The sequence below is a fragment of the Ambystoma mexicanum genome, chromosome 7p (assembly GCF_040938575.1).
Source record: "Ambystoma mexicanum isolate Mex_15411 chromosome 7p, UKY_AmexF1_1, whole genome shotgun sequence".
Taxonomy (NCBI): Eukaryota; Metazoa; Chordata; class Amphibia; order Caudata; family Ambystomatidae; genus Ambystoma; species Ambystoma mexicanum.
Window position 1 is genome coordinate 642,323,012 of NC_090939.1, and position 15,311 is coordinate 642,338,322.

Below are 15,311 nucleotides of genomic sequence, written 5' to 3' on the forward strand. Positions count from 1 at the left end.
ATACAGTCGATTATAACCTTTTGGATACAGTTGGTTATAACCTTATAACCTTATAACCTTTTCTATTTTTAGGGCCTCCCACATTAGAACGTTCGGCTTTTAATTCTCCCGTTATTTGTCCTTTCTTTGTCCTTTCTACGGTGACAATGCATTATTGCCTTGTTCACATGACTCATCTGTAACTGGGGACCTGCTATTATGACTCTGTTCAATTGCCTTTGTTGTCTGACCACTCTGTAACCGTGGTCTCTGTTAGGACAGTTTTTCTGAATTCCAACTAAGGGCTTAGTAAAACCATTCTACTGAGGTAGTACAAGACTCCACTCTTAGTATAAGACTGTACCACCTGAGTACATCGTAGCGTAGGCAGAGCAGCAAGGCTTATTTTAGGAGGGAGAGAGGGCAGTAGAAGCAGTACAAGTGAAAATTGTAATACAAATGATCCAAAGAAACACTGAAACACTATATATTGTAAAAATAAAGGATTTATTTAAATACAGGTAGGCCCAGACAAATCTAGGGGTCAAGTAAGTACCAACACATTATATGAAATCACAATATAAAACACAACACTATACTTGAAAGTACACAGACCCAAGTATAGACCTTATTTGGAACACCTAACAGTAGTTCTAGGGAAGTCAAAACCTTGTTATACACATTTAGTATAGGTCAAGCCTATTCTTTGGGAGTAAAAGACAAGTGGTTACTTTCAGATTACTTTTGGTAATGCAAGGGCAGTAGGCCCTTCCAGTTGTACAGTGACTCTTGGAACAAATCACATAAACAGTCAACTGGACAATATACTTTTTGGTGAATAGTGAAATACTTATTCTAGGTGCAGTAGAAACCTATAACCACTTTTGTCATAACACATAGTTATACCAGGTGAGTAAAACCTAAGGATGTAATATACAATTACAGATGCTTTGGAAATCAGGGAGGCCCAGATTGAGGTAAGCAATAACTCTCGTAACTTGTTTTGGATGGCACACAGCTAACATCAGGTAAGTAAAACCCACATAATTTAACTTCACAATGAAGGGGAAAGTAAAACCCAATGTCACACTTTACTGAATAGTTATTCTAGGTAGGCAAAAACCTAATGTAGACTTATTAAGGACAGGCTAGCAGCAAGTCAGGGGAAGCAAGACCCATTTGGAGGACACTCATACAATTACCCTTCAGGAATAATAATCTGGTGAAACCAACACATTACTTTTGTAAAGAGGCACAACCTAATCACAGGAGAGTAAAATACCTTTACATCTACTTTCTTTTATACTGGTAAAACAGTGGCTAAGGAAGAAAAGATGTTAACCATACTTTTAAGAACAGTGCATCACACATTCAGGATCAATAAGAACCTTTGTAACTGTTCACTCTGAGAATTACAGTTACCCACCAACTCTTTACAAGTAAGTAAACACTTGATTTCTTTTCTAGGCAGAAGTCCCAATCCCTTCAAAGTCTTTCCCTTATTATTGGAGCATGAGTGTTCTCAGTGGCAGAAGGGGGGGGTCACTAGGACTAGTGACCAACAGGCAGTGTTAGAATAAGTTCTTTAGTAGCAAAAGTCAGAGTTTCCTTATGAAAACTGGCAAACAGGTGAGTACTTTACTTCTAGGGTTAGAAGAGGGTCCAGGGGCTTCACAGAAGACACCCCAGCAGGATTCTAGCAATGGGACTGGGTGCACTGGATGAGGGACCTCCCAATCACAGAAAACACCCCAGGACTACACAGAAATCCCAACAGGCTTAAGGTAAGTATATACCCAAGCCAACATAGTACCTCAGCAATGAAGAAGAGATTGCAGCAGTAGAACTTCAGGGACGGCAGCCAAATACCCGGTCATTGGATTCCTTGTCCTGGAGACTGAACACAAGACCTCAGAAGGGACTTTGCAGCAGGGATCGATGAAGAAGGCTCTAGGCAAGATTTCTCTCATGGCTGAATGCGGTTCTGCAGGTTTTGTGCATTTTCAAGGAGCACAGACGAAGACAGAAAATTGCGGTCGAATTCTCGTCGTTTAAAAGATCCAGCACTCTTCTGAGGAGACTTTTTGGACTCGATTTGTGTCTCTGGAGATACACTAGGATGCCCAAGAAGTTTCAGCAAGATTCGGAATTCGGAAGACCGTGCTCCTCACAGTGGCTACGGGTCCCATTGTATTAGGGTATTGCAAGAACACAAGGTCGCAGCAACCCGTGGGATGGCTCAAAATGCAGGTCTTCTTGAGTCTAGTGGGTCTCACCAGGCTCTGGATTCGGGTCGTCGTTTTTGGAGACCCCAGGTCGATTGGAAGGAAGGGCTGCAGCAGGCTCCGGTTACACAGCAGGCTCTCCGGTCGCTGGAAATCATTCCTGCCGCTTTTCCTTCGTCATCCTCTTCGGTTTTCTGTTCCAGTGGTCGACATGACTTCAGCTTCCAGATTTCCAGTATTTCAGGAACTACAGCACAACCTCTGCATTCTCTCCCTGCATTTTTCAAGAAAGGGGCGTCTGGTTGTCCAATCAGGACAGCCAGCCCCCGACTGGGATTTGTCCCAGTTGAAGAAAGGTATAAGACAAAGGATGAGGGAGTTTTGGACTCCTTTCTTTGTGCTTATGTTCCGGCAAAGTTCATTTTCCTCTGTTAATCAACCCAATTCAGGCAAGAGGCTCAGGGACATGGTATGGAGAGGGAAGCGGGGGAATAGACACGTGAGGAGGTGACAAAAGCCTGATTTGTTTTGTTTCTAGGATAGAAAGAAGAGAAAGCTAAAGTTTTGGGGTCAAAGCCTCAATCGGATGCAATGGGCCTCATTACGAGGCGGGCGGTAAGGGATAACCGGCACCGGTAAGGGCACCGGTGCCGGTAATCCTTTACTGCCCTACTACGAGTTCCCTTTGCAGGTCCTCCCTTAACGCCTGGTTTTTCCAGGCACTAAGGACGGGACCCGCAAAGGGACTCTGGAGCTAATAACGGTACCGCAATTTGCGGTACCATTATTAGCGCCTTCCCCATTCCCATTGAGCCCTATGGGGGCTCAAATGGGAATGGGGAAGGGCCCTGGTGAATGGGGAATTACCGGTCCCGCCAACCTTGGAATGGACCGGTAATTGCTCCATTCACCAGGGCGGTGTCGGAACGAGTTTGGAGGTAGCCATGGCGCTAATAGCGCCATGGCTACCTCCAACCTCGTAATGAGGCCCAATGTGTCCATGACTGCACATTTAAGGTCGGGCAGGGCGGAGTTGACAGACAGGCAACACATCTTGCATCCAATATATTTTTTTGCCCCGTTCATTCCAGTCTCATTTATACAAGAATTTCTAACTCATCTCCCTACTCTAATATTCTCTAATATTCATCATTATTATTATTATTATTATTATTATTATTATTATTATTATTATTATTATTATTATTATTATTGATATTGATATCTCAACATCTGTGCGTGGTTGCAAGTGCTTAGGTGTTACATTTACATTTCATTCTGTTACATTAGGTATTGGGGTCAGCCGCTCTTGGATCAATTATGTTTTTAACCAGACAGAAGTTTAAATAGAAAGGGTACTTTTCGTTCTAATTCACTGTTATGGGACTGTAATCAGAGAGAGCCAAATAAAACACACAGCGATCCAAGTAAATGCGATTACCAACTCTAACCTTGTCAGTCCTTTTCTCCAGCTGATCTGCAAATTTCTCTCAAATTAATGGGTGCGCCTCCGTGCAATCCCTCATTCAAACAATCATCTTGCCTTTTAGTGGGCCCTGGGATGGCTAAGACATGTGTCCTGTGCTTCCCAGGTTTCGACGCAGACCAGTGAAATCCAATGTCCCCAACGGCACCAATTTGTCATGGCAATCTTTCGTCAGCAAATAATCCAAAAGAGGAAGGTTGGTAAACGTCTTTAATGGAAAACGGCAAAGCAGCAAATTTTTTTGTTGTTGATAGATTGATTCCTATCAGAGGAGCATGCTTAACAATTCTCATGAAACCCCTTTTTTAATAATAAAAAATAAGTTAGGAATAACTTACAGTATTCTGCTAATCTTACAAAGCAAAACTCATAAATCTGTCAATTCTTGGCTCTTGGGTGAGGAAGTCTCACCGCAATAAGCAGCCGCATGTAGTTATCATTGGAATATGGCAGTTTTATCTAGTTTCGACTACAGCAGCATAGTCACCTTATTATGATATTGCAAGTTCAAACAAATAAGTTAACAGTGAGAATATGAGTGATGTGATAAATGAATCCTGGTCTAAGCATGCCAAGCAAAAATACATGCAAGCCGAGCCAGCATCTTGCATGCAATATCGAGTCACCACTTTACATTTACCAGAGCAAAGTTACATTGCTCTAGCCTAACTAATCATAACAGCATTATGTTGGTTTGCTTCAAAAACAGTCATGCATTGCTTCATTTGCAAGAAGTACATACTATTGCTTAAACATGCAGTCCTTTGCAACTTTTTAAGTCACCACAGTATGTAGTACATTAGATGCTGAAACAATGAAAGTTGTTAGTGAATCATGATGACGTCTGTCATTCATGGGATGGGAATAGTGGATTGGCTGAGGAGGTGAATATGAATAGAAAGTCGCAAAACTTAACTGACTATAAACCTCACTTTCATTAAACAAAATTTCTCTTTTGTGTAAATACTTTGACTTCTTAATTTTTTGGTCTATTGCTCTCTTTTTCAGCTTGTCAACATGTTTTCAAACGATGGTCAACGCCTGTTCGAAGTTGCTGCAGTCGGATGTATTTTGGCGGCTGGGCCATTTGTTTCTGTAATGGGAATAATTTACACAGCAATGTTTCTAGGCACCACGGCTCTCTTCGGCTCTGCAGTCTTTTTCTTATTTTACCCATTTGTGGTAGGTTTCCTTTCACTGCAGATTATTTGTATGTGTTTTGTAATTAGAAAACTATGCTCAAATTAATAATGTTTAAAAATGTATATCAGTGCTTTTTTTCTAACAGTTACAAAACAAACATCCATGTTAATGTTTGCATGTGTTCTTTGTGAGTCATCACATTTTCATCTGCTTCACTATACTATACTTAAAATAAATTAACACTGACTGTTGATCATTGCGCAGAAAAAGCACTATCCAATCAATTGTATTATTTTCACATGCTCTTTTCTGAACAAGCTTTTTTTTTTAAAGATTTGTTTATTAACATTTTGCAATATGTAACAGCAATATACGCCCCCCAAACTCCTCCTCCCAGCGCCCCCAACCCCCTAGAGATATGCCCCGCCCATACTCTCTGGTGGTAAAACATTATCCCTAAAGTCACAGGGGGTCATTCTGAAGTGGGCGGTAGGGGATACCGGGCACCGGTAAGGAGACCGGTGCCGGTGATCCCCTACCGCCCAATTCCGAGGTCCCTTAGCGGGAACCGTAAGGGACGTGTGGTCGGACCACACGTCCTTTACGGGTCCCGCTAAGGGACCAGGGCGCAAATAACAGGCTTGCCATTCACGAGCCCGTTATTTGCGCCCTCCCCATTCACATTGAGCCCTATTGGGGCTCAAATGGGAATGGGGAATGGTGTGTTCAATGGGGACTTACCGGTCCCTCCCGGGTCGGAATGGACCGGTAAGTCCCCATTGAACAACACCAGAGTCTGTACCGGTATGCAGGCAGCCATGGAGCTAATTGCCCCATGGCTACCACCATACTCGGAATGACACCCACAGTCTCGGTGGAGATGTAAGGCAGAAACCGGCAGTCCTCCCACAGGTATGTCAGCACCATCCCCCAGTCTTCACAACATTTCATGTAGTGCCCCTGGATGTTATTCGTTACCCACTCCACTGCTAGGATGGGCCAGATCTTAAGTAGCCACTCATGGACTTTAGGGGCTTCCTTTTCTATTTCAGGGCAACCACCAGTACCACCACCAGCACCATAATCATACATGCCTTAAAATGTGGCCTCTCCTGCGGCGCCGTTTCCTTTCCCAAAGACACTGCGTTCACATCCCCATCCCCAGGGGTAGGTCTAGATTAAACATTTCTTTGATGGACTTTTGCACCCGCTCTCAAAAGTGGAGTATAGCCAGGCATGACCACCAAATGGGAGCCCAATCCCCTCGCCCCATGGAGCCTCTCCACCAGTCCGTCGATGCCTCTGGGTACATGGACCCAAGCTTCTCTCGGGTATAGTGCCATTGGGTGAGCGCCTTATACCACACCTCTCTTAGTTGAATTGACTGGGTAAGCTTGGCAATGTTGCCCCACAGGAATTGCCATTCCTCCTGCAAAATTTTCCGTCCCAGCGTATCTTCCCATTTCCTCATGTAGGGCTGTGTCCCCTGCGTTGTCCCCTTAGCGATTAGTGCATATAGTACGGAAATCAGGTGTGAGTCCCCTGTGTATGATGTGATCTATTTCTCAAATGCAGTGTATTGTCTGCACGCAGCTAGTTAGTTAGCAGGGTGCATCACCCAGTGCTGAAGCTGGTACTATCGGAGCCTATCTCCTTCGGACAAGCCAAAGGACTGTTTGCACTGCTCAAAGGATTTGATTTCTTGCCCCTGCATAACATCTCTGAGTAGCGTACACCCCACAGCTTTGCACTTCTTGAATGCCCCCACTTCCAATCCCGATGTGAACTGTGGATTCCCAAACAGTGAATGGGCCTGGTAAGGTCGATATCCCTCCTTGTTTTATTAAGTCCTTCCACACCTCCTCAACTAGTGCCGTGATCTGAGACACCCACATACTAGCTGGCCGATCTGACTCTGGTCCCACCACCGCTCTATCCATGCGCACCCACAGTTTACTGTCCTCCCCTGATAGCCACTGCTTCAACACCCGTAATTAGGAGGCTTGGTAGGATTGTCTGAAGTCTGGAAGCACCAGTCCCCACTTGCTCCTCGGCCATAAGTGCCTGCAGCATCACCCTCTTGATTACTCCAGAAAAAAGCAGAGATGAGCTGATTGAGTGACTGGAAAACCTACGAGGAAGAGGAACTGGCAAAGCTTGAAAATAGTAGAGGAAGCACAGAAGGGTCACCATTCTGATCGAGGCCATCCGCCCCATCCAGGATATGTATAGGTGTAGTTCACGTAGTAAAGGGCATTAAGGGATTTCGTTATTTGAACACCCAGCTATTTAATTCTCTCCTTCGCCCATTGAAACAGGGAGCGCTTCTGTGCTTCCCCCAGGGCCTCCCTCGGCAACGTAAGGTTCAGTACCTCTTATGCACGTTAATGTTTAGCCCTGACACATCACCAAAGGACACAACCTCTGTGGCAACCGCCTCGAGAGATGCCGCCGGTTAGGAGAGAGCCAGGAGCATGCCATGGGCAAATGCCATTGTCTTGAGGACCATGCCCCGAAACGGGACGCCCTTCACCGCAGGTGTTTCTCGCAGGCGCTGTAGGAAGGGTTCTAGGAAAATTGCGTTTCGTAAGGGTGAAAGTGGACAGCCCTGCTTGACCCCCTCTCTAGGTTTATGGTGCAGGAGAGTTGTCTCTTTAGGGATAGGCACAAGGTAGGCGCTTGGTAGTTCACCTGCACTCATCGAAGAAGCCTCTCCCCGAATCCGTTGCGCGCCATGGTGAGAAAGAGAAACGACCACTCCACGCAGTCAAATGCTTTGTCAAAAGTCTGACGGGATCTAATGAATCCCCATTGGTTGGGATGAATAACGTCTGGGAGTAGACCTCCAAGTCTAGCTGCCAGGATCTTAGTATAAATCTTAGCATCAATGTTAATCAAAGCTATCGGGCGGTATGAGCCACTTCTCGTCGGTTCTTTGCCCAGCTTCGGAAACACCACCAATTTAGCTTGGTCCATGGACTCCGTGATGCCCCCTGCCACCTCAAAAGAGTTATATAGTTGCACTAAGTGCAAGGTAAGAACAGATCAGTACCTTTTGTAAAAGGTGGCTGTAAAACCATTTGGGCCCGGGGCTTTATGCGAGGGGAGTTTCCCAATAGCTATGCAAATTTCCTCTTCTGTGATATCCCCTTCTAGTACCTTTCTATCCACCTCTGACAAAGTTGGTAGTGCTACCGTGTTCAGATATGCTTTCTGTGGGTCTTCTTGAGGCCTGTCTGAGGTGTAGAGAGCACCATAAGAGCGCTCAAAGCACCTGAGGATTCCCTCCGTGTCTACCATGTCCTCCCCCGCGCCGTTCCAGATTCTTAGGATTGTCTGGGCCATTCCCCTTTGTCTAAGCTGCCTCGCTAAAAGCTTACCCGCTCTGGTCCCCCTCACATAGAATCTCTTCTTCGCATTGAGGAGACTCCTCTCTGCCTTCTTGGCCCTCAGCAGGTCTAGCTGGCCCCTGATTGCCCTGTAGCTTTTCTGCGTGTCTCTCACTGGGCAGCTCCCCATTTTAGGGATAATTACATTAAGTTGTAATTCCAAATCCTCCAGTTTCCTAATTTGTTTGTCCCTGGAGGCCTTAAGAGAAATTAGTTCTCCCCCAATTACCACCTTGAAAGCATCGCACCAGTTCCCCAGGGAGGTGTCAGACTTGGCGTTTTTCCAAAAATAGGTCTGGATTTCCCCCCTCCCCCACAGTCACTGATAGGACATTGTCCACGAGTATCCATTCTGGTAGGGACCACTGCTAGAGCCTCCTCTGGCCTTGGGACATATTGACTGTCACGCTCAAAGGGGCCTGATCGGACAGTGCTATTGCTCCCAGGGTTACCTCCCGAGTCTGCCCTGCTATTGAGCAGATACGCAGATGTAGTCTATGCAGGATAGTGTCCCATGGACATGTGAGTAGTATGTGTGTCTCACTTCCCAGCCCCTGCATGTGTGCCAGAATCCAACAACCCTAACCCCTTAAACATCTTGTTGAGCTTCTGAGACGGTGCACCCCAGGTTGTATGTCCTGCGCCACTGCAATCTTCCCCTGGCACCCATGCCAAATTTAGATCTCCGGTGAATATAACATACCCTTGGCAAATCCTACAAGCTCAGCCAATGACGTTCTGAGAAACCCATCTTGCCCGGAGTTCGACTAGTAAACCGTCGCTAAGGTGAATGGGTCAGCGTTAATACAGAGTTTAATGAAAAGAAATCGCCCCTGTTTATCCCCCTTTGAGTCCAGAACCACCAGGCCGGGAATGTTCCTGAAGGCTATCAGGACCCCCGCTGTTTTATCAATCGCATTAGCCTGAAAGATGTGTCAATACATCTGTAATCAGAGCCTCAATTTGTCACTCTTTCGAATGTGGATCTCTTGGCGCGTGAGAAAGTCTGGTTTCTCACGCCTTAAGAAGTGGTCCATCTTGCGCCACTTTACCGGGGAATTCAATCCACTAATATTATACGTGAGGACTTTGAATCTGACGCTAGTGCCTCCTCCACCCAGAGCCCCTAAGTGCTACCCCTACAGCACTCTCCTAAATCGTGACATTGGGATCTCTGTTCTACTAATCCCTCCTCCCCATCTCCACTTGCCTGCCTGTCTTTTGTCTTCAGCCAGCCAGATTCTGATTTCACCTCTTCATCTCCCCCCTCCTGCGGCATGTCTGTAGACTTGCTCCAGCCTTTCGGCGCACAAGGCCATTTATTTTCTCTCACCATCATTGACCATTTCCATTGCCGCCGCCTCTGGGCGCCGCAACCCGCATCGTCCAGGGCAGGTGACCCATCACAGCTCTCGGCTATACCCCGCTGAGAGCTTCCTTACAACATGTTAACCTGCATTGCCTCCCTTTCCACATGAACAACAAGCCAAACGGAAAGGTCCACTTTTATCAGAACTTCTCTTGGGTGAGGATTTTGACTACGGGCCCCTCAGTCTCCTCGTAAGCAAAGTTGACTGTGCCAAGTCTTGGAAGAGTCGGACCTATGGCCCGTTGGTTTTCAAGGAGGTGGCCGTTCTAGCAGCCTTCAAAACATCTTGTTTTTGACCGTAGGACGCAAATGTGTCTAGGACATCCCTCGGGCGGGCTCTCTGTTGCCTTCTTGTAGGGCTCACTCCATGGATTCTATCTAGACGAATCCCATCTGGAGGGACCTCCAGGAGGAGTTCTGCAAAGAAGGACTGAACTATCATTTTAAGGTGACTCTCCGGGACTATCTTAAGGTGTATGTTTGATCACCATGATCTATTCTCGAGGTCTTTGCACTGAAGTTCCAGATTGTGCGACATCCGTGCTAGTTGTTCCAGTGCTTTGTCATTTTTCCTGGAGTCTTCAGCCAATTCTTGAAGAGCCAGTTCACTCGCATCTACATGTTCCCAGTTTCGAGAGCTTCCCCTTGATCTCCTGCACTGCTCCCTTGACGTCAAACTTTAAGGAGGAGAACTGTTCCTGAAAGGAGTCCATGATCCGCGTCTGGAGGTCTGCTAGGCACTGAACTAGATCCTCCTTGTTGACTGCCATGGGGTTCGATGATGATGGGGTTTCAACTCCCCCTGCGACCGCGTCTGAGGGTGATGTGGGTTTCCCTCTGCTTGTCCTGTTGCCAGCACCTGTTTTATTTTATTTTTTACTTTTATTTATTTAGCTTGACAAAACAGATAAGAGGCGAGCAACATACAGCACCAGCAAGTAACATCAACTGGAAATGTAGTGAAAGTACGGTTATGAACACATGCATGACAATAGTAATCATAGAACATCAATCACATGCACGAAACCATGACCAGTAACAGCAAATCAGACGGTGGTAGTAGTGGGAGAGGAGGGTGTGGGGGATACATCAGCAGAATCCGTAGATAAGGAGACCATGTAGGAGCGGAACAACGACCATATGTTCCTGGGCTTGGATTGAAGTGGCTGTTGATCGGACCAGGCCTCTTCAGTGTCAGAGGCCCATGCCACAGAGCTGAGCCACGGGAGCCAGCATAGTAGGATACAGCGAACAGCAAGAAGCATACAGAGGCCGGCTAGCTTTTTGGGGTCTTGGCCTAAACCTGGAAAGTCATGGAATAGACATTGCAACTGGGATGGGGTTATAGTATGGTGGAGCACAGCAGACGTGGCAGCACATACCTCTTCCTAGAAAAGAACCAGGTGGCGGCAGGACCAAATCATATGTATGTATGTGGCACTGTCGGACCCGCATCTTGGACACCTGGGGGGATGGTCTTGTCACATGCGGTGCAATCTAATTGGAGTATAATGATATCTGTGTAAAACTTTGAATTGTATAAGTTTAAAACGGGAGTTGAGAGACACATCATGGGTACGTGCGCACAACCGGCGCAACCGGCTCCAGCATTGATCAGTTATTTCCACTTCCAGATCGTTTGCCCATGAATGCTTAAGTTATCAAACTGAGGGATAGATTTGGTCTGTAGCAGGGCATATAATCTGGAGACTTTCCCCTTGAAAGTGGTGAAGTTACATATTTCAGCAATCAAAGAGTCGTCAGGGCGCAACGCAGGGAAGTCAGGATATCTGAGCTTAAGGAGTCTCCGAAGGCCTGAATATTGGAGCCAAACGGATGTTTTCTTACGTAGGGTCAGTGGAAAGTCCGGGCACTCCAGGAAGTTCCCCTGGTCAAAGACGTCCCGGATAGATTCATAGCCTGCATTGGCCCAGCGGCGCATAATGGCAAGGAAATGCACAGGACCCCTGGAACAAAATTCCAGAGAGGCAGGTCGCCATGGAATGGAAAGGGTAAGTTGGATAGCTTCCAGATCTTAGAGAGAGCCAGGGACGTACTAGAGACAGGGTCATGTGAGTCCTGTCTAAATTGTAGGGGTGCAAGAATCAGTGAACGGATATCATGATCCCTGACCGCCATGCGCTCAAGTCTGACGTGGGGGGGTCTGAAGTGTTGAACCAGTGCGAGGCAAATTGGGCCTTGGCGACCATCCATTATTTGTGAAAATTGGGAGCTCCAAACCCGCCTCCCTCCATGGGAGTAGTTAATGCCCCAGTTTGAGACGGACTGCACCACAGTGCCAAAAAAAGGCGTTAGTAGTGCGGGTCAGTGTTTGAAAAAACTCATCACCGGGCCATAGGGGTGAGTTAATAAACCGATATAGTAGTTGAGAAAGTACAATTATCTTCAGAATTCTGATCCTGCCCGCCAGGGAGATTGGAAGTCTCGTCCAGCCAGATGCCAGAGTCGTCAGGTATTTATGGTAGTTCTCCTCACGTGGCACGGCAGAGTGACGTGCCACCTCGATCCCAAGGTAAGTAATTTAGATTGACACCAAGTGAACCCCATAAGATCGGGAGGGGGGGAGAGTGATCTCAGTTAGCTGGAAGAGGGCGGATTTGGTGCAGTTCACCTTGAGACCAGAGATGTGCCCAAAGTGGATAACATCCCCGAGTATTGGTGGAAGGTTGTCAGCGAGGGAGTGAATATAGATTAAGGCATCATCTGCATATAAAGAGACAATATCTGGTTGGCCTGCGGTTCGTAACCCTTTATGAGCATGGGCCTGATGCAACATATCTGCGAACGGTTCCATAGCTATGGCAAAGATTAGGGGAGAGAAGGGGCCGCCCTGCCTTGTCCCCCTGGCAATCCAAAAGAGGGGGGAGCATCTGTCTTCGGTGCAGACTCTGGCGACAGGGTCAACATATATTAGCCCCACCCAGGAGCGGAACCGGGGTCCAAATTTACATTTTATGAGGACACGCCAGAGATACTTCCAGGACACAGAGTCAAATGCTTTTTGCATATCAAGTGTTGCCGCCACTGCCTGGATATTCGGGTCAATTCTACTAATGACATTAAAAAGGCGCATCAGATTCAAGGAGGTAGATCGCCCAGTAACAAAACCCGCTTGGTCTGGGTGGATAATGTGTGTCATGTATGGGGCCAATCGTAGGGCTAGTAGTTTAGCATAAATCTTATTCTCGTAATTAATAAGGGAAAGGGGACGGTACGATCCACATTCAGTAGGGGGTTTGCTGGGTTTAAGTACCATATTATGGCCTCATGGAGAGAGGGGGGCAGTCTACCAGCCTCGCAGGACTCGTCCCACAGTGACAACAAATGGGGGATTAAATGGGATTTGTACTGTTTATAAAATTTGATCGGAAGGCCGTCCGGGCCCGGGCCTTACCCGAAGCAAGTGAATCAATAGCCTCTGGGATCTCCTCAGCAGTAATCGGGACCACCAAACTGCTGCTAGTGTCAGCAGAGAGTTCCGAGAGGGGGAGATTTTTAAAAATGAATCGATCTCGGCAGTAGTGACGTTATCTTTATTCGAATATAGAGATTCATAGAAAGAGCGGAATACAGAGTTAATATCTTGTGGGAGTGTAACCAGGGTGCCTTCCGGTCTCTTCACAGCTGGGATGTGTGGGGAACCAGTCTCCTGGCAGACAAGTCTGGCTAAGACCCGGCCAGGTCGCTCTCCCTCTCCATATTTTCGAGCAAGGTGGGGATTGTCAAGGAATTTCCTCTCACGTTCCACATGAATGCGAAACGTATCCAGTTCGGTACCTATAGCCGCTAGCGTATCAGGGGAGTGCTGTAGAGCATATTGGGACTCAAGGGTGGAAAGTGCTGATTCGCTCACAAGGATGTCTCTCCGGATCACTTTAAGGATCCTGCTCTCTTTGGAGATGATAGTGACTCTAATGCAGGCTTTAAACGATTCTCAATGGGTGGCTTGTGAGGGGACAGAACCCGTATTTAATTAAAAAAAAAAATCCATGGCGATTTCTAGTTCAGATCTAAAGGCCGTGTCAAGTAAGGACTGTGGTTTCATTCTCCATTGTTGGGCTTTGTTATAATCCGGACTTCAATTTAACGAGATGGTCACCGGGGAGTGATCGGAGAGAGTCCTGGGGAGAATTGACAAATGAGAGACATTTCTGATCAGAATATCCAATATTAGCCACTTGTCTATCCTTGTGTGCGAATCAGGCATAGAGGAGTAGAAAGAAAATGTACGAGAATCAGGGTACAACAGTCTCCATACATCAGAGATCTCCAGCTGGGGAAGTACGTTGAGGATAGTTTGGGCTGCTTTGGAAAGTTGGCGGGGTCGAGAGCCCAACCTGTCAAGGCTGACATCGAGTATCGTGCTAAAATCGCCACCTGAAAGGATCGGCACCAGAGGGAAGGCCACTAGGAGAGAGGCCAAATGCAGATAAAATTCGGGATCATCAACATTGGGACTGTATATATTTAGCAGTACAACTTCTTTGTTTTGTAGGGTACCATGGAGTAGTATATATCTACCTTGGGGATGCACATGAGAAGTTTTGCAATGAAAGTTGCCACTCTTGTGGAACAGAGTCATGACTAGAATAGTCTGTATGGTATCTCTGGGGTCCCCATGCCCTAGCAAATTTCCGGCACTGATCAGCAAGTGCGTGAGTCTCCTGTAGGAAAAGTACTTTAGTGCCATGTCGTTCAGCATAAAGCTTATAGTAACCTAAGCCCGCACATTCCAACTCATATATATCATATCGTTATCAGCCATTAGGATGGATGTATGGTATGAACATTGAAATGTAACAAAACGGTGACCAAGGGTACGGACCCTGGGTCTTGTAATAACGCCACCGCCCAGTATGAATCTGTTTTTGCACAATCTTACACTCTACCTCATCACTGCGTGTCAAGAATGTTTTGACATAACTCCCATCCCAACCCACCCTCCCCCACATCCCTCCCCCAATCAGAGGAATGACAATCCCACATTCTACCAACCAAACCCGAATCAACACCTGGGGCCCTGCAAGCTGGCCTGGGGGCAAGACTCTGAGCCGGAGGCCAATTAACGATATACATGGTACTTAGAGCAAGAAAAAATGTGTGAGAGAGGTAGCCCATCATGACAAAGAACAAAATTGACCTTAAACAATGATAAACAAACTGTATATGCCTGCAAAGATGGGTCTCCCATCGGTGGGGACCAGGAGTCGACTGGACCCCGTCACTGTTCAACTAAAAATAGCGTAACCTGAGCAGAGGGGAGTGCATAGGTATTATCATCCAGGGAAGCCAGTACCTGTTTAAAGTGCCGTCTGCCCCCTGGGAGGGTGCATTGGCTGAGCCGGGGTCTCCTTGTTCCTTCCTCTGCCCTTGTTTTTTAGACATGTGCCCTTTAGGGGGCTAGACCTCCAGCTCGCCGTAGCCTGGGCTCCACACCCCTTGATACAAGGGTCTGCACCCCCGAAGTACTCAGTGGCTTGCTCCCTCTTCTGCTAAACAGCCTTCCCCTGCTGGCCCCGGATCGCGTCACTGCTATTCCAATAGAGCCTGCGTGCCCAGGTCCCCTGGCGTCCTCCCACTGGGCCTGAGGTGAACCTTTTATGATGAGATGTGGGCACCGCACTGTCTAGACTCCCTGCACACTTCCACCATGAGGGCTGTTCTTTCTTTACTGCCCGGCGCCACTTATCCCCTGGAGG

The 15,311-nt window shown here is 47.0% G+C and overlaps 1 protein-coding gene across 1 annotated transcript in view; it reads left to right on the plus strand.

Moving 5' to 3' along the window:
* Positions 1-15,311, plus strand: part of LOC138526213 (ATP-binding cassette sub-family C member 5-like) — a 2,857,657-nt gene that overhangs the window by 510,041 nt on the left and 2,332,305 nt on the right. Inside the window, exon 5 of the mRNA XM_069636680.1 lies at positions 4,699-4,872. Coding sequence (XP_069492781.1) covers positions 4,699-4,872 — 174 coding nt within the window. The remainder of the gene's footprint in view (positions 1-4,698; positions 4,873-15,311) is intronic.